Source organism: Vanacampus margaritifer, chromosome 1, assembly GCF_051991255.1.
Source record: "Vanacampus margaritifer isolate UIUO_Vmar chromosome 1, RoL_Vmar_1.0, whole genome shotgun sequence".
In the NCBI taxonomy this organism is placed as follows: Eukaryota; Metazoa; Chordata; class Actinopteri; order Syngnathiformes; family Syngnathidae; genus Vanacampus; species Vanacampus margaritifer.
The window spans coordinates 23,989,928-24,008,533 of NC_135432.1; the positions used below are offsets into that span (position 1 = coordinate 23,989,928).

General features: G+C 40.1%; 1 protein-coding gene across 5 annotated transcripts in view; it reads right to left on the minus strand.

The window, feature by feature from the left end:
- prdm16 (PR domain containing 16) overlaps nucleotides 1–18,606 on the minus strand; it is a 191,041-nt gene that overhangs the window by 119,109 nt on the left and 53,326 nt on the right. For all 5 annotated transcript variants that reach the window (XM_077544910.1, XM_077544890.1, XM_077544882.1 and 2 more), the window contains exon 2: nucleotides 4,466–4,896. In XM_077544910.1, coding sequence (XP_077401036.1) covers nucleotides 4,466–4,896 — 431 coding nt within the window. The remainder of the gene's footprint in view (nucleotides 1–4,465; nucleotides 4,897–18,606) is intronic.

Here is an 18,606-nt window from a genome sequence, read left to right on the forward strand (position 1 = left end):
ATTATTATTATTATTATTATTATTATTATTAATGTTTCAAATAATTAAGATAAAGAGCATGATTCTTAGCGAGCAAAAAAATCAGGCATGTTTCAAGTTTGTAGCCCTTGAATGCCCCGCGGAGACACCTTAGGCATAAGAACCCTCTGCAGGCAAAACACAAAAGGCAAGCAAACAGTGAGCGAGGCGATAGGTGGGTCAAGACAGATAAGTGTCAGGGTGCGCCGGCACTTCTTCGCCGTAACGTTCAGAGACATGCACATTAGCTTGGCTCAGTCTCAAACAGACGAAAACAAAGAGCATGGGGTGAGCAAGAGGTGAGAAAAGTCAGCTGCCACGAAAAAAAAGAAAGATTTATAGGCAAACACTAGGTGAGGCGGATGCATGATGCCATTGCTGGATCGACACATGTCACGTAGGAATTTGGCTTTATATAAGAATACCCAGCAGACATCTTGGCCTATCACTATGTCAACAAGAGGGTAAACAGAAGAGCTAGCATATTTCCCCCTCTTTCCACACATCACTGGATGAATGGCACTGATATGGAAAATCACCCCACGAATAGTAAACAGAAAAAGAATGTAAGACGGGCAGAAAGCCGTTTGCCTTAAAGTATTATAAAGTCATCCCACTGGCAAAATACAAATGTAATTTCCACTAGATACTTTGTTAGCTACATTTTATTGGGATCCAATATAAGTGCAATATTAAATGTTTGCACCTTTGCAAAGTTACTAACCTGCTTCAAATTTGTTTCCCCATGCTGTAATTAAATGATTTACCCGAAATGTTACAAACCTTGCTTCAATATTAATACTGCTCTGTCACTGTCAATAAAAAAATAGACTGTGAGTTTTTCTATTTAATGTATTTATTCTCATTAAACTAGATTAGATCAGCCATTTCCAATGACTGTGACATATTGTTTCCACTACAAATAATGTATTTTTGTTCATCTATCCATGCCAATGACATATAGCGACATGCAGACCAATTAAATGTCTTTCCACTAGATGGCAGAACGTACAATTATGAGTATCACCTGTTGCTATTTATATAACATTATATAATGGGCTCAGATTTCACACTGAGTAACTAAACTAATGAGATCAGATAATTATTAAGTCGGGGTATACTTCATACAAACTGCATATAGTACTGTACATTTTGAGACATTTATTTATTTTTTTGATGGCAATGTATGACGTGTGTCTTGGCTAAAGAAAGTTTGGAGAAAGACTGGATTAGAGTGTGTAGCCTACCTAATGTTAGCAGAGTGTAATAATTCACTGTCACATGAATGTCACTGGAGATTTCTCAGTGGAAATGGAATGGAATTTTGCTGTATAAACTGTAGGAAGTAACAAATTGCATTAAAACTGATGCATATGTGCACTGACCTTAAAATAAAAACAAAACTGAAACGGGGATTGTGCAATTTTGCCATTGAGAGCTGTATGGACAAATCCGGTGGTCACAGTGAGTAAAAGCTTAAGGGCAATTTAAGCAAACCTCCGTGTAATAAAAAAAATAAATCTTATACAGTACATGTGAGGGCGATGTGCAATTTCTTTTATCTTTTTTCTCAAAATTAGAAAAAGTTATTTTGCCCAACCCATCCTCATATAGTGTTATTTGCCTTATGTCTGAGGAGGAGTTGTTAGACCACTGAGTCAGTTTTGTGAAGAGTATAATAGCTGCAGCTATTGTATCATGACATGTCTCTATCAATAGTGAGAGCCAGGCCAATCTAGCAGCCGGATAATAGCAGCAGCCGCTCTGACAGCAGATCCACACACCGGACCTCTCTGAGGACTTGGGCTCCCTCCGCTAGCTCGACGCTCGGGCCTTTCTATCCTGAGGGGTTGGCACACCCTACAAACACACGCACACTCATATACTGTAGACTTGGGGCCCCGGTGTTCTATCATGTTGTGCTAAAGGGGAAGCATAATGGTTTTTAAATGGATGACTCTGTGCAGGCCCAAAGAGGCAGTGTGGGACAGAAGAGAATGGCCATGGCCTGCAGCAAAGCAGCTCTTAGATTGAGCTGTCCGTCTCGCTGAAATGAGTCTGAATTAACACCTTTTCCAGTCCCCCGATGCCCCGAGACAGACAATAGCAGGCTTCCTTCCTCTTCTTTCATGCCATTCGCCACTCAACATCCATCCATCCAACATTCAGAAGATTATAGGGTATGTGCATGCTCACATTTCCAATGTTAAAATTTCCAATTGGTTAAAATCCCTGAGATTCATTATGAGTACTTTTAGATGGATCTATTTTAATTTAGAAAAATTGGAGCAAGAACAACAGTAAATATTTGTTTATATATTTTTTCAATCCTTAAAATGTATTTAATATCAGTTCTTAACGACATCAGTAGAGGGCAACCACACTGGTTTGGTGTTTTTATTATTGTATCATATGCATGCTGTTAAGTTTTGGGGGTGAGTCTTGACTGTTTCCCAGTTATATACAGACATATAGAAACAAACAATCATTCACAGTCACATTCACAGCATCACTGAACATACTTTGCCGCACTTCTGGCACAGGTCTGCCTGTCTATTTGTCTAAGAGCAGAGGCATTAGATGAGTAGACGGTGAAAAGGGGCGCACAGCTCTCCTCGGGGAGTCTGTCGGTGATTATCAACAGGCCAACTGTTATGACTGTCTGTGATAAGGGTCTGGGCGAGGATAGCCCCTGAAGGGTTCCAGCCCCGAAGTAGACAGGAAATGTGAAGCAATAATACGGCCTGAGACACAGTCGGTCCGCCAACGAGGAGTGCTGAGGAGGAGGAGGCGAGACGGATCAATCGCTCATCTGCGATCGGGGAGCAAATGCCACATGTTTTTGCTTGAATGGAAACAGAAGGGACCTCAGGGTGAAAAATCCTAACCCATCAAAAAAAAAAAAGTTGATTACTCATAACAACACAATTAATTTATGACACTATGTCAAACTTAGAGAACTACATAATGTGGATGATATCTATTTAGAAGTCAGGGTGGCTCTTGTTATTTTTTTGTACTCAATGCTTGTGGATGCCTGTTGGAAAAGAAGCTGTTGGCTGAACCTAACTGCCAATGAATATGCAGTTGTCGGGCAGAGCGGGAGAAAAGAAAGGAAATACTTAGCGCGTGTCATTTTTGGAGAGGTGCCCTTTGCACCTTGAATGGCGACGCATAACATGAATGTTAAACAAGGAAACCGTGCACTGCCGCTCAGCATGTATGCACCGGTGTGCTTTAATCACCAACACATTCGACAACTGCTCCAAATGGAATGAAGGACGTGTAAGGAAGCTCAGTTCAGTGAGCGTCAAAGGATTTTATATTTGATTTTGGGGGAGGGTGTGTGCAGTTTTTATTTCAAATTACGTGTAGACACTGGAAGTTACATGAACTCCTATTTAATACATTTCATTCATTTATGTTCTGTGCATGCTTTATTTTCAAGGGATCTTCTCTTGAGTATAGGAATATGTACGGCGCCCATTTTAGGGGTGTGGCATAGGCCAGGATGGAAAATTCATATTTAATTCACTTCCAAATAAAGGTGCACAAACTGTAAATTTTTAATCAGTGTTTTTTTTCTTCTATATTTCCTTTCTTATTTAATTCATGAATCTAAACAATACAACTCAAGCTCATACATATGAATATGTGAATTTGTACATTACAGTGCTGATCCAACATAATTGTGGGACCTTGGTGGAGGTCTGTACTCAACTAAGCATCCCCAAGATTTAACTACACTTTAACAATCACTGAGCAGTCCGACATGGAATCAGTGAAATGAGAAGCGAGCCGGAATATTTCATGTCCAATTGGCCACACGAGAGAAAAAGGAACAGACACGAGATCAGTTGACGTTCTTTTCTTAATGAGCTTACTGAGCAACTTCAATATCGCCTAATGTCATGTCAAAATGAAAATTAATAGTGCAATATGCCGCCCTCGCATTCGGTCATGCTTCTTCCATTTCCATATCGGGTGGCGTGACCAAATGAGCATGCCCGCTCAGGCCGACGCCCAGAAAAGCTGATACCTCCACTAATCAGCACGATTTTTCCATCTGACATTGCTGTGCAGCTAGATATGTAGACGAGTGTGTTTAGTGTGTGTGTGTGTAGTCAAAGATGAGGTCCAATCATGAGATGGGGATGCAAATGGAGCTGGCTCCTGCTATGATGATGAGATAGATGCCTGTGAATGAACTGTGATTGCTGGAAATGTGAACGTGTGAATGCAGAGTGACTCATTCATCACTCAGCCTCCTCACAGCATTACTTGCCCCCCCTCCCGCTGTGTCACTACTCTCTTCGATAATATCATATCCACTCACTGTATTGCTGTTTGTGCCTTCACAGTGTGGAGGTCAAAGGTGACAGACAGTTACTATGAAGATGAAGAAGGGCATAGAAACAAAGAACAAAGAAGCCGGGCCGGTTCGTACCTCCCATCCGAAGGAGCTGCCTTTGCTGTGCAGACCGAACCTCTCGCCCGCTCCGATTCGAGTCTTGGCCCAAACGCCCAAGCCCGCACCTGGCACCGAAGACTCCCGCAGCTCCAGATCGGCGGGTATGGGAATGTCGTCGGGAATGTAGACGGGCGCCTCGTAGGGCGAGCCTTCCTTGGGCGTGGTGAAGTCCTGGTCGTTGCTGCTGCTGCTGTTGTTGTGGAGGTGATGGTGGCTAGTGTACATGTGGGGGTGCAGCAGCAGGTGGTGGTTGTTCGGATGGGAGGGAGTCGGTGAAGGCAGGGGAGACATGTTGACCACGCCGTCCTCTGCGTTGTCTTCAGGACTGTCAGTGCAAATGCCGCCAGCCGCCAAGCCTGGGAGGTCGGCCTCTGTGTCGTACATGCTGTCCGCTGGCTCACTGTCATCTGACACACAAAAGATACAAAAACACTGTGAGACGTGCCTTTAACCTTTGTGGAGAACTATCAAAGGGTCAAGGCAAAATTAAAAGTTCTTCTTTTTGACTTTCCGGAGAAAATCTGCGTGCTCGGTACAAAATAGATTTATCAACTCACAAATACCGTGAGAATTCAGTTTGCAGGCAAACCAAAATGAGTCATATATCCATACAAAATAGTGCCATAATATTTTGACAGCCTGTGATTGGCTGACAACCAGTCCAGGGTCAGCTGCAATAGGCTCCAGCTCACTTGTGACCCTAATGAGGGTAAGTGGTATAGAAAATCAATGGATAGATGGGATCTGCAAAAAGCATCCGGTTAAGCCAACCCATGCTGAAAGGCATTTGAAACCAATATTTAGAAACTCAAATTCTTTGACAGGTTTTCATGTATTCAAAACACATTGATTAGATTATGTGAAGGTAGTTGAGCTCCATCCGATCTTGCACTTTTATATGAAGTATGAAAAATAGGATGAAGACAGTATTTTTTTTAATATATTTTGTTTTTCAAAAAGGTCCTATGTAATCGTGTACTGGCAAACATTTGGCTAACTCAGCCCAAAATGACATCAGCGGTGTTTTTCATCAACTCCCTTTCGTCCATATAGTGAAGCACGCCAAGCTTGTAAGCTCTTCCCAGGTTGTCGTTAGCACCAACAGGTTATTATTATAAGTCTATTTATTTTGTTTAATAGCATGTGATGTTTGAAATGCATCAGTCAGAAGTGCAGTACGTAGCTTATGTTACCAGTGCTGTCATGGTAATTTGGTAGTACGGGAAGTGCTTGGAGATGTATTGAATGAGCTAATCAAACACTTGTGGAATCATAGGCGCTCATTCACAGCACAGATCATCCTTTTTGTTCTTTGCTAAATATTTGGCCTCCTGCCCGCCGACAGATGTGGCCTGTGAACGCTGTTAAATTAACTGACATGTAAGTTTTTAATGTGAAACGTAAAACTAGCAAAGCACAGGACAGCGGCTGTCCAGTGCTTGGCAAAGCTGAAGCCGCTCCACGAGGCTCCAGGAGACATATCACATAAAGTTACAGCAGTAAAATTCTGCCTTTTATGACCGATTTTGCGTCATCCAGCAATTTTGACAGAAAAATACTTTTTTTTCCTTCTTTATTTAATGATCACTGTTTCATAGGAGTTCAGATCAGGCGCACAGATCCCTCTGTACATTAAAAAAATGTTTTCAGGCTATTAAACACTTTTTTCCCTTTGCGATCCATTTTTTCACTCCTTTACTCTCACTAACACTTGAACCAACGAGAGCAATTTTGACTAGTGCAGAGAGAGTCTCGGAAAATATATTACATTTGCTTTTAAGAGACTCACATTGCCTTGTGCACATAAAAACGCTCGGACTTGATTGATTGATTGTACGCACTTCAAATGAAAACAAAAAGACTTGTATTTTTTGCACATTATACAATTTCAAGTTTTAGACATTTAATCGATTCACAACTAGGTCAAATTCTTAACATACATCTACGCCATCTTTGCAATTTTTATTTACAATACCTGTTCGTCCTAATGTCAGTTGCTCAAGTCTGAGATTACTACAGTAGCCAAAGTGATTTTCTTTTTAATAAACAAGAAATACAGTATTTAGTTGTCAAGTTTATTTGTATTGCTTTAATCACAAATATAATAAATCCTCATAAAAGAGTCTCAAAGGGCTTCACAGGCCCGCTGATCTAGCAGATGTTGATTTATCGTCAGGATTCGTTCAAGGTTGCAAAGTTCGCCAGACATTTGCCAAATTCTTGTTGCAAGGAAATTTTGAACATGTTCAAAACCTTCATTGCCTATTGGGATATGGGCTTTAGCACACGCTTCTGCCAAAAAAACAAAAACCATCAACAATATTTATAGCCAGGGTTTAATGATTAAAAAAGCAGATCTAGTGGAGGTATAAAATAAAATAGGAAAACATAAAACAACAAAGGAAATGTTCATATTTAATCTTAAATTGTGCAAAGTTAATACTTGGAGGGAAAAAACATGTATCATAAAATCCTGGGAATAACACACACCCGTGCTTAATACGCCAGCTACCGGAAAAGCAGTTTTTTTTCTCTGTAAAACACCATTAAGGCGTAAATGTTTTTAAATCTAGGTTAAAAAAAATAGGCTCTTTTCCCATAGCTATGAGTTTTGTTTTCTTCTTGAACTGTACGCTCATAAGTAATTTTAGTAAGCTATTTTTCATTTCTTTACTTTACTTTTATATCTACTTAACCCTATTGCAACTATTTTTAAATGTTGTATTTTTAATTACAAAATGTGTGAAGCATATTGAGTTAATTGAGTTATGCTGTCTATGAAATGTGCTATAAATCAATGATTCTATTTTAAAAAAAAATTACAACCACTAGGTGCTGGTAAATGGATAAAAAAATTGAAAATGTTCTCTCTCTTTTTTTAAGCCCCCTGTATGATACACCACCCTCAATTTGGGACCTTTTTTTCCTCCCCAAAAAATGAGTGTTTTTCCTGGGATTTTACAGTAAACGGGTAATTATTATACCAGACCACTATTACCATTTTAATAGACAGTTTGTGAGTCCCTTCTCTAGACTGTAAAAAGCAGCAGTTAAAAGAAAGACGAGAAAGAGTAGGAGGCGAAGAACAGTGACGTCTGAGCTGCTTTTAAACATCTCTATGTTAGTTTGGAGTCTCAGACAGCTAAAGAAGAGATGTTAGCTTCGCCTCCCAAAGGACTTTTAAAAAAATAGCATGGCCAGATAGTGCCTTCCTCTCCCTGGCTCCCGATGTTGTTCTTTCTCTCTCTGCTCCTCTCGCCATCTCCTTCTCTTTTACGGGCAGCTATTTATCCTGATTACATCAGGGGTCAATCATTAATTCGCACCTTGGGGGTCCCGATGCTGGCTGTGGTTACAATGGGCTGCTTGTGTTCAGTGGCTGTTATTCCAGCGGAAAACTCCGCCTGAGAGCCACATGAAGGCTTCCAATTTGAGTTGATAAATTATAAATGCACGCTATAAACAGAGCCTGTCCCTTTGGAGCTTGCTGTAACAAATATTTTAAGGCAGGTACTGTATGAGCTTGGATGCAAGCGAGCCCACAAACATCTGTTGGCATCTGAGGGAGCTGTTACTTCACTCAAGCACATGAGATCAAATGCTGCTGTCGGTAAAGATGATATCATGTAACTGCTGCTGCACAACAGCAGTCATACAGTTGAATGAAAATATGCCACAAAGAATAAACAAATACACTAGTAAAGGTAAGAGGCAAAATATATAAAATCCTGATAAGCCAGTAATCAGTGTTGCCATGGCAAACTAACTTGACACGGAGCTGAAAATCAGCGGTTTGATCGTAGGGTCTTACAACGGCTAAAGTGTTTTGTGGTTGTGTTTAATCAGAGCGCTCCAGACTTAAACGTAGAGAGATAACGATCTGCCGTCATTTTCTGCTGTCTGCCTGGACGTACACAAACACGTGCTTTGGAGCCTGCTGAATAAGTTGGACTGTTTACACAGGCTGAAGAACAAAATTCACTGCATAGATTAAATCTAGTAAGAAATCTCCAAAATAGGACCCAAAGCACTCATTGAGGGGGAAAAAAATAGCAAGGAATCTCACTAAAATTGTAATCAAATACTAATTGCAGGCAGGCATACAAACATTAAAAAGCTCTGCAGATCCCAAGCTTCAATGGAAGTCAACAATAGTTTGAGCTTTTCAAAGCCAGGTACATGGTTTGCAAAAGCATGGTTGTGGCTCAGATAATAATAAAACAGAGCTGTCACGCCAGTGACGGCCATCATAAAGTGCACACGTCTTATTTCCCTGTCCAATACACGCACACACATAAACACGCACGTATGTGTGAGCTCATGCACACACTGTATCTTTCTCCGCCCGTAAACTGATCTGGTTCAATTCAAAAGCGAACGGCAGCCACTGGTGAAAGGACAGTATCCAGGGAAATGTCCAAACTATGCAGAATCCTTCCCATGACTCCAAATATGGGAAGAAAAGAGCGCCTCGTGGTAGGGCCGAAATGGCAAGAAAGTGTGGATTATGACAGATATGAAAAATGAACTCAGCAATACGTGACCAAAACGTTTTGGAGTGTACTCATGGTTTCAGAAGAAACCACCGGCCTTAACGACACTTTATTCTGCCTTTCCATTGCATCATAGCGGATTTGCTTGGAGTGGTTGTTCTTCCACCTATAAACGGCAAACATGCAACAGTGGAGAAGAACGAGACTTTCTTGCAGGTCAAGGTAAGGGGACAAATAAAGTGGAAAAAGTAAATTATAATACTGCAGTGTCCAGAGCTAAGGAAAGAGGGTAAGGGTAATTTTCTTACAGTGTATTCTCATAAATTATGGCAAATCTACTCCACCAATGGGTAACCGGCACTAGGACCCAAAATTTATATCATGGTATCAAATACATGGCATCCCTTCACAGCTACGGTATATATCACGATACATAAAATTAAGGGCATTTAAAAAAAATAATAATAATAATTTAAAGGGGAAGTCAACCCATTTTTTGTTGTTGACAATAATACGTTCTATGCAGCCCCATTAGACTAAATACGGTATTCTGCTTAATATTGCGTTAGTGGAATATGATTTAAGCAGCAAAATCCAGCAGTTTTTATCTGCCTCAGAGGGCGGCCATTTTTTCACTTGCTGTCGCCTCAGGTCTCAGGTAACGGTGGGGTGCCTGGTGGGCCTGCAGTGCCCCGTCCTGCTGCGTTGGGTTGGGGGCGCGGGCCGTGTTGGGGTGGGGGGCGCTCCTGCTCCTGGGTTTGCTCTCCGGTCGGTGGCCCCTGCGGGGCCCGGGGGTCGTCCTTTGGCGCTGCCGCGGCCTGGGGGGCCCTGAGGTGTTGCGCTTGCTCTGTCCCGGCGGGGGTTGACGGCTCCCCTCTTTGGTGGAGATTTTCATGCATGCCAGATCCACCACACCAGCATCTATCGAAACTCAGACACAATCTGTTTCTCCCTCAGGTCATTGAATCGGTGGAGGCTGGTGTCTGTGGATCTCACTCTGCTTCGTCTGTCCTTTCTACCTTTCCTCAGTTTCTCCTTTGGGCCCTTGAGGTCTCCCTTATTTGTTGGAATTTAGATGTCTCTGGGGTTGAAAAAAAAAAAAAAGGTCTCAGGTAACTACCAATCACAGCTCAGCTTCAGAAATCAGGCGAGCTGTGATTGGTTGTTGCCTCATCTTCAGTCGACAGTAAGTGGCAAGATAGCCGAGAAAAACGGCTGGACTTTGCTGCATAACTCATATTCCACAAATGTAATATTAATCAGAATGTCATGTTTAGAGTAGTTTGGTCACATATAACATATTAATGTCAAGAAATGTTTAAGGTGACTCCCCCTTTTTAATACATGAATCATTCCTAAATAGGTTAGTTATATAATTGATTAACAAAGCAAAATTTATGTGATAAAACTAATTAAATGTCCTAATTTTTCTATTTCCTGTATTCATTGTTGTTGCTGAAACAATGCAAAGTCCTCCAAGTGGGCAACTAAAGGTTTTTATATGTCAAATATTTATAACTAGTATACACTTAACCCTACTTAGCCCCCCTCTCAGCTGTATGCGGTGACGTCCTCGCCATTTCCGGTCTTCAGTGGCCGTCTTCATTATTCTGCATTATTTTATCTGCCGTTGCTTGTTAAGTTGCTTCATATTTTGCTGTTCAGTTAGTTAGTTAGTTACTCTCTGTTGGTTCCAGCCAGACGTATAGTATGTGACAAGTGAACTGTATCACACACGCACAAATGTTGGCGTTTTGTGACTATTTCGATAGCTTGGCAATTATCAAGGCTTTCCCTCCCCGAATCTACCTCTTCCCTCCATTTTCGTCATAAACGTAGCTTCTTCACTGCCTTGGATGATTAGTGACATGCTATATAGACATCGAGTGCAAAGTGATTTTTTGCCCTCACATTATGTTTAGCTAGCAGCCCGAGTTGACGAGGGCTTACAATTTGGGCATTTCCGTCACATTGAGTAGTGTGCACGGAAGGGGATATACAAAGATGCAATACGCAATGGTAGGGGAAACTCTACGTTCGGGGAAATTCATACATCATATACAATATACCGTATCTACCTTGTAATTCTAATCAGAATAAAAATAAATTATCATCTTCATCTGGCATACTATTAAACCGCAGCCCAGTGGTTGGTACTCACTGCACTGCAGGACTCAACCATGAGGCGATTCTACTACCAGGTACTACTTAACTGTCATAATCAAATCAACAAATTCAAATTATGAGTGTGTGTGAGTGAAAGCTGCATATTTTTCCACCAAGTGTTGCCATTTATTCAAGATGACGTACTGTATAAATGAAAGCATGTTACCAAGCAGTCCATAAAAAAAGAAAAGAAAGAAAAAACTAAAAAGGAGGCGTGTGGTTCAGGGCAAGGCGTGTGTTTTGTGTGTGCGTGTGTTTACATGGAAGTAGTGAGAGTGCAATGGGGGCACAGTCAGCTACAATAGCAGCAAGCCAGTCCGAATGAAAACACCACACTGTTTCCCCTTGTAAAAGCACCAGGGAACATTTCCAAGCAACATGCAGAGCTCAAACTGGGCGTCCTCACAGTGAATGAGTGCATGAAGAGAGCCGGAGACATATGGACGACGCAAATGGAGGAGATGAGTGAGAAAACGCAGCTTCTAAAGGCCCATATGTATTCCCTTACAGAGGTGCATATGCCCAACTGTTAAGAAAAATACAGTAGTCTGCGCAAAAGTCACTAGCTTTGTTTTTATAATGACTTTTTTCCCCCAAAGCAACCATTTTGACAAAATTGTATACATATGTATGATTTTTAAATATTTGTCATGCACAGTTTTAAGCAATATTGTCTGCTTTGTAATTGTGTATATGTGACAAAAGTGTAGTGGATGAGGAGGGCACAATTTTTTTTCTGATATTTGGCAGAATAAACGACGCTGATAAACGATCAATATGCCGATTCAATAAAAAGCATGTATAATGAAAAAACACCAAATTTGTTTGTGCCTCAACACTTACCACAAATTGATATGAATTACGGACAGAACATTTGACTGTTTTACATACTTTGTCCTTTAGTATTTGACTTTACAACAGGCAGATTTATTTTTGCCTTTTTTTGGGGTAGGGTGGGTGGTTGTTTAAATGATATCATCTTTGGCTTATCTTCATACTGTGTAAATGTTTAAGGGAAAAAATCGGTGGGTTTTTGCAAATTTTAAAAGAGCAAAACATTTAATTTAAAATAATAATAATAATAAAGCATTTTTTTTCAATCAGCTTATTAAACTGGCCGGTTGATTAATCAGTTGGGCCCTACTAAATATACGATGCTTGAGCCATTATTTTTCTGTTTTTGTGTGTTTCCTGATAAAGCTAAGGAGAAATAATAATAATTATTATTAATTATTTATATTAGGTATATTTTTTGTTTACATATATATATATAAATATATATAGATAGATAGATAGAGAGAGATAGATAACATCATTGTATTGTATTCATTTTTTTATAATTTATTATTTTTACATTACTTTATATATGTAATTATTATTAATCATTATAATTATATGATAATTACATCCGTTTCTTAATTTTAAAGCACAGTCCGTCGTCACATATACAGTATCTAAACAACTAATCAAAGTATTGTTATTGCAACACAACAAGTGTGGATTCCCTGTATAACAGTTAGTAGAAGTGCTATATATTAGATTTACCCAGAAAAATACAGCAAGAAAGAGCTGATTGGAACATTGTGTACTTTCACCTGCCATGTTGCACGTTTGTGTTTGTGCGTTGCCCTGAAACAACACAGCTGATGTATTGATGTGTTATCCGTGTTGAAAAGGCCTCAAGGCATTGCATCCAGCAGTGCGTGTGAGTGTGTGCGTGTTTATGCTAAAAGACGTGATCAAGCCTCCAGGCGAATAGACAGCGCGCAGCCTCCTGCTGTGTGTGGTGGCCCTGTGGTCCCAAGAGGGCCCCGGGGGCTGAAGCTTGTGCAGACATTTATTAACAGGGGAGATTAATAGCACCAGAGCAAAACATGTTCACGAGCATGATAAATATTAATAATAATCAATATTGAGTTACATTTGCCAAATTGAGTTGCAAACGTCACTCAGGGGGAGGCTACTGGAAGCGGAAAAGATGAGGAAGGCAAATTACACTCACTGGTCAAATCATTAGGTACACCTGCACCATTAGTTGAGACACCGAAATACTACCTATACAAAGTCAATACTCAGTTTTCATAGAGATATTCATTTAACAATATATTTATTATTGTGGCTGTAGTTTGAACAGATGTTTAGCAGCGTGTCTTCTAGAGACAACTGGGCTAATTACAACTTGGAATGGCAGATTTTTTTAAATACAGGTTTTAGATATCAGGTGTAAAGGAGTACCTATTGTGGGCAGTGAATGAAAGTTGACAGTTGAAAAGGTGAATCATATAAAAGTAGACCAGAGCAAAAAGAAGTGCAGCAAATAGTGCATGACCACCAGCACCAATCGATCTTATCCAACATGCAAAACATTTCATAAATCAAACACATATAATACAATGTCAATATATTAGCTGTTCCTTAACAGAGTGAATAGCAGCTCACTAAAGTGGAAAAATCTGATTTATGCACACATGGACTGTCGGGCAGAGGAAGAGTGAGGACCATGTTGATAGTCAGAGAGGCCAATCAATAAAATCTATTGAGCATCATTTCATTTGACGACAACTTAACATGTCACGTCAAAGGTGCGAGGCATATTTACAAGGATGGCTACTTTAAATATATGATGTCCTCTAACGTCCATAGAAAAGACCTTGTGTGTTTGCATGTGTGTGTGTTGCTCTACGCACACAGCTTCATTTAACAAGGCTCCGGGGAACCCGCAAAGTGAGCACAGAGACAGACAGCGCACACAACAAACTCATCCATTCCTATGAAATGGGGCTAATAAATACTTGTGTGCAGAGTGATCACTTTACCATACTTTTTTCTTTCAGCCTTTGTCGCTCATCATTTTATTCTTCTATGTGGGATACTAGTAATGTGAAAATTACATTCCCAATTGGTTTACCTTGTTGTCTTCATCTCATTTTGTTCTTGTGTATTTTACAAGGAACAAAAGCACCCATCTGTCTCATTGTTAGATGGTCCTCCACATTTTTTATTTATTTAGCTAGTTAAGTGTTTTCCTCATCATATACTTATACTATGCAGCGGAGTCTTGATATTTGCCCCTAAAATCCTTGAAAAAAAAATATTGGCAATAAACCACCAATGAGTATTTTTTTGATAAATGGGGGTTGACTCCTAAAATAAATAAATCAATAAAAAATAAAAAATATATATTTAAAATAAATAAATTATTATTATTTTTTTAAACATAAAAATTTAAAAAAATAATCTGTGAATAGGATAATATGTGGGTGCCAAACCGCATCATTTTATACTGCTATCATTAAAAGCTGAGTGAAAAAAGTAAGATGCCATTTCAATATAATGGTGATGACTGATGACATAAGACTGTCTGATTTTTTAAAAACATTTAGTATCTGTCTGAATCTTTTTTAATGCTCAACATAAATGATGAAACACAAGACTGTTCAATTATGAGAATGCTTGTGTGGTCTTACTTGGCCTCATATTCCAAAATACACGTTGTATTTGTTTTTCCATTTTAAATTGTCATTAAGGTGTGAATGTGAGTTTGAATAGCTTGTTGTGCATTGCATTTAGCGGACGACCAGTCCAGCGTATGACCCACCTCCTACCTAAAATTAGATAAATTAGGCTCTAGTTCAGGAGTGCTGGTATAGACAAACACATTTTAAAAAATATTGCAAAATTGCTTCACCCTAGTCTACAATATTATGACAAGAATGCAAACGTCTGTGTTTCATTACAGTGAATAATACCCAATGAACGTAATCAGAAATGGTTAGGTATTAGCATAATTAGGTAATACAGGTAAGCATGTGGCCTGCAAAAGCTGCGTGATTGCATCAGTGAGGATGTCTTCATGTGCAGGCGGGTGTTGATGGAGGTGATGATATTCACCTCTGCCACTGCATGCGGCCTCCACTCATACATCAGTCTATTACTCGCCAGTCTCGCTCGGCTCTGCTCTCCTCTTCTCCTCGCCCACTCTCCCTCCAGTCATTAGCCAGTGAATTAACAGCAATCCAGCGTGCTATTAATCACTCTGACAAACGTGTTTGTATCGCCTCGCAAGTCCGGCACGCAAACGGTGGAGGGTGTGTGTGTGTGGGGGGGTTGGGGGATTGCTGGATGGGCCAAAGCGAGCATTTGTTAGGTGGCATGTGAGTCATGCTGAGGCAAAGAAGTGGAAGGGAAATTGTGGTGTAGCAAAGTGAGCGTGAACTGTAGGTGGCGCAAGACATAAACTTGTGGAACAAAAAAAAATTATGGACAATAACAATGTGAAAAATAAATACACTATAAACAAACATACTACCCTGAATACAAGTACATGTATTTTGAATTTTTTTTGAACAAGTCGTAGTCTATTACAAATTATAACAATTTAATTTATTGCTGTACTTTGTAGTTTATTGATTTGCTGACATTCCTTTTTGTTCACAGCAAATTCAAAGATTCCTTTTATGATTTTAAAGTGAATGTAAAATCAAATTATATAGTTTAATACAGCGGGGCGTGCATGGTGAGAAGCGCGTGTTATCAAGGAACATGTTTATTTTTCCTGTACTAGAATAAATTGTAATTGCACATTCACTACAGTAGGTGGCAGTGGTGTTGTCATTGTCAGAGAGTGCGCAAGGAGGGGGATGTAGAATATTTTGTTCTTCCTGGGGAGGGGAATACCAAAAAATAACTTAGAAGCACGGTAATAGAAAAATATATGGATTACTTTCGAGTCAACCCTTTTTTTTTTTTTAATTGTTTTTAGGTATATGTTCTATGCGCTAGTCTCACGGCATTCTGATTAATATTGTGTTTGTGGAATATGACATCACAGTTGTTCAGTGCTCAGGTAACAACCAATCACGGCTCAGTGTCAGAAGATAGGTGAGCCGTGACTGAATCACTGTGATGTCATTTTCAGTTGCCAGCAAGTGACAAAATGGTCGGCCCCTGAAATGGATAAACGGGTGAATTCATATTCCACAAATGCAATATTATTTTATAAAATTATATATATTTTTAATTGCTGACTAGACACAACTACACAAGTCAAATCAAAGCAAATAATCAAATTGACATGTAATGCAATGTATAATGTATAATCTCAAAATGGAGAATACACACATTTGGCCTCCATAAGACCTACGACTCATCGCTGTCTCATTTCCCTTTTCAACAGGGAGAACAACTGCAGAGAGGCCCGAGCCGAGCCAGTCAGGTGGGTCACGGCCATCATACAATCCCATGTCATCAGGCTGTCACTACGAATGCAACTGACGTGGGAGATATGCTAATCCACTTAGCTTCAAGATCAGACGGGAGTCTTGTAAGCAGCCCTGGCTCAGTTGACAACGACAGGAACACACACATGCACTGCATGGACTGAGGTTTGACACAAAAGTGAGCAAATGCGGAACTGTCCAGAATATGTACTGCATAGAGTGTATATAGAATTATAGGATCAGAAAATGATTAGGAGACCCTTGTAGACATAGTCAGATACATGCTCACATGATTTGAAGTTTTGTATTGAATCTCATTAGAATGTGCAACTGCACCTGCAGTACTGGAATGGGTCAAGTGCATGACAGACAGATGGACAGGCAAATGAACATGCTGACAGACAGACTTCCTGATCCACAACTTTACCCAAAATCTACACTGTAATTTGTTCAAGTGACTATTATTGCATAATACTGCAAACAAACAGGATGGAAACAACATCCTTGTTAAAGGAAAATACTAGGAATGGGCGAGTACCGATACCAGGGTATTGGTATTGGGCCGATACCAGCCTTATTTCTAGGTATCGGGTACTCGTGAATAATTGAGGCAAAAAGATAAATACAAATCTGACATAGAATAAGTCTTCCTTGCCAGAAGTTGTTGCATCATCATAAGCATCAAAAAGACAGAAACGCCTTTGTTCAGAATTATTGAAATTGTATGTATTATAAAAACTTGTGGTACTCAAGAGAGAATACTCATACTGGTATCAAACATCCTAGAAAATACGATCAATTCAAATACGCAATCTACAACCTTTCGACGCCCGTGCCTCGTCCGTAGCACCTTCTTTTTCATTAATTTCCCACAGTAATCGGGCCATTTTAAAGTTATTGAAAGTTGTGTTGTTGTCATCTCCAGCAATGGGCGTCCATCGAGCAGGTCGGCTCGCCATCAGATCACATTTCCTTGTTTAAGTTTCCATTAGCTCCACTTTGCCGTCCGTCCGTAATGAATGTCGGTGTGGAAACACGAAATATTGGTTCCGGCATCTTCCGGGTGGCGCAAATATGCTTTTTAAACTATTGTACAAAGTATTTTGATGTAAATATCGACTTTAACGGTGGAATCCAACTCATATCGAAATTGGGTTACATCACCAGTAACTCGAGGACTCCCTGTATAATAAGTGTCGTGTAGAGTGAAGGAAATGCATCTAACTGTGATATTCCTGCTTGCTCCTGATCAAAGCTTCCAGCCAGAAACAAGGTGTCAGAGTTCAAAACTATTGCGCCACTCAGCCAGATGATATCTCAGACGGATCCATCTTATTTCCCGACCATGACTTCCCCTATTAGGAGCCGCGGCCGAGTCCTTACTAATCAGCTCGCTATCCCACAGAAACAGGAAGGAAGAGAAGGAAACAGATGGGAAAGCAGGACAATGGCGAGCGAGGGACACAATGCAACTTCTCCCCTCCTCCTCATCCTCCTCCTCCTCTCGGCCGCCGCTGCCCTGCTCGCTCTCTGCGGCCGACCGTGCGGCCAGAGAGAGCGGAGGCTCACAATCAGTCGGACAATACTGTATACAAGTGCCGCCGAACAATGGAGGCCGGCCACAAAGAATTCTGGGAACAGGGGCACAGCCTTCTTCTCCTTTGGGTCGCCTCGATACACATCGGACTGCTGAGACAGGCCGGTGCCAGACAGAGAGGGAAAGAGAGAGAGAGAGAGAAAGAGAGAGATATGAAGTTGCTGTATGGGAGCTGGAACTTTACACATACACAGTAACAGTACACACTTATCATCACCTGCTGTGCTACACTCTATCAGCCTAAATGTCAGCATGAGGCACCATTGTACTCTTACGCTCTCTCTCTTGTAGTATGGTCAGTCAATTCCGCACATAGTCAACCAAAGATTGAAAAAATCAACTGGGAATGGATATGAAGGGTGCACCAATTAGGAAGTTTGTATTATGTACAAGCATTCATACATATCATGCTGAAGAAATGTATACATTTCTTGGGGTAAAAAAAATGTTGCATAGTGTTCTAATTAGAGCCGTCAAACGATTTTTTTAAAAATCAGATTAATCACATTTTAGAATTTTGATTAATCACGATTAATCACTTCAATTAAATCACTTAATTAAATAGATTTTTTTATCAATATTTTTTGCCCGCCAAATTTGAAGATCACCTGTTATATGTTAATTATTTAATTATACATACAC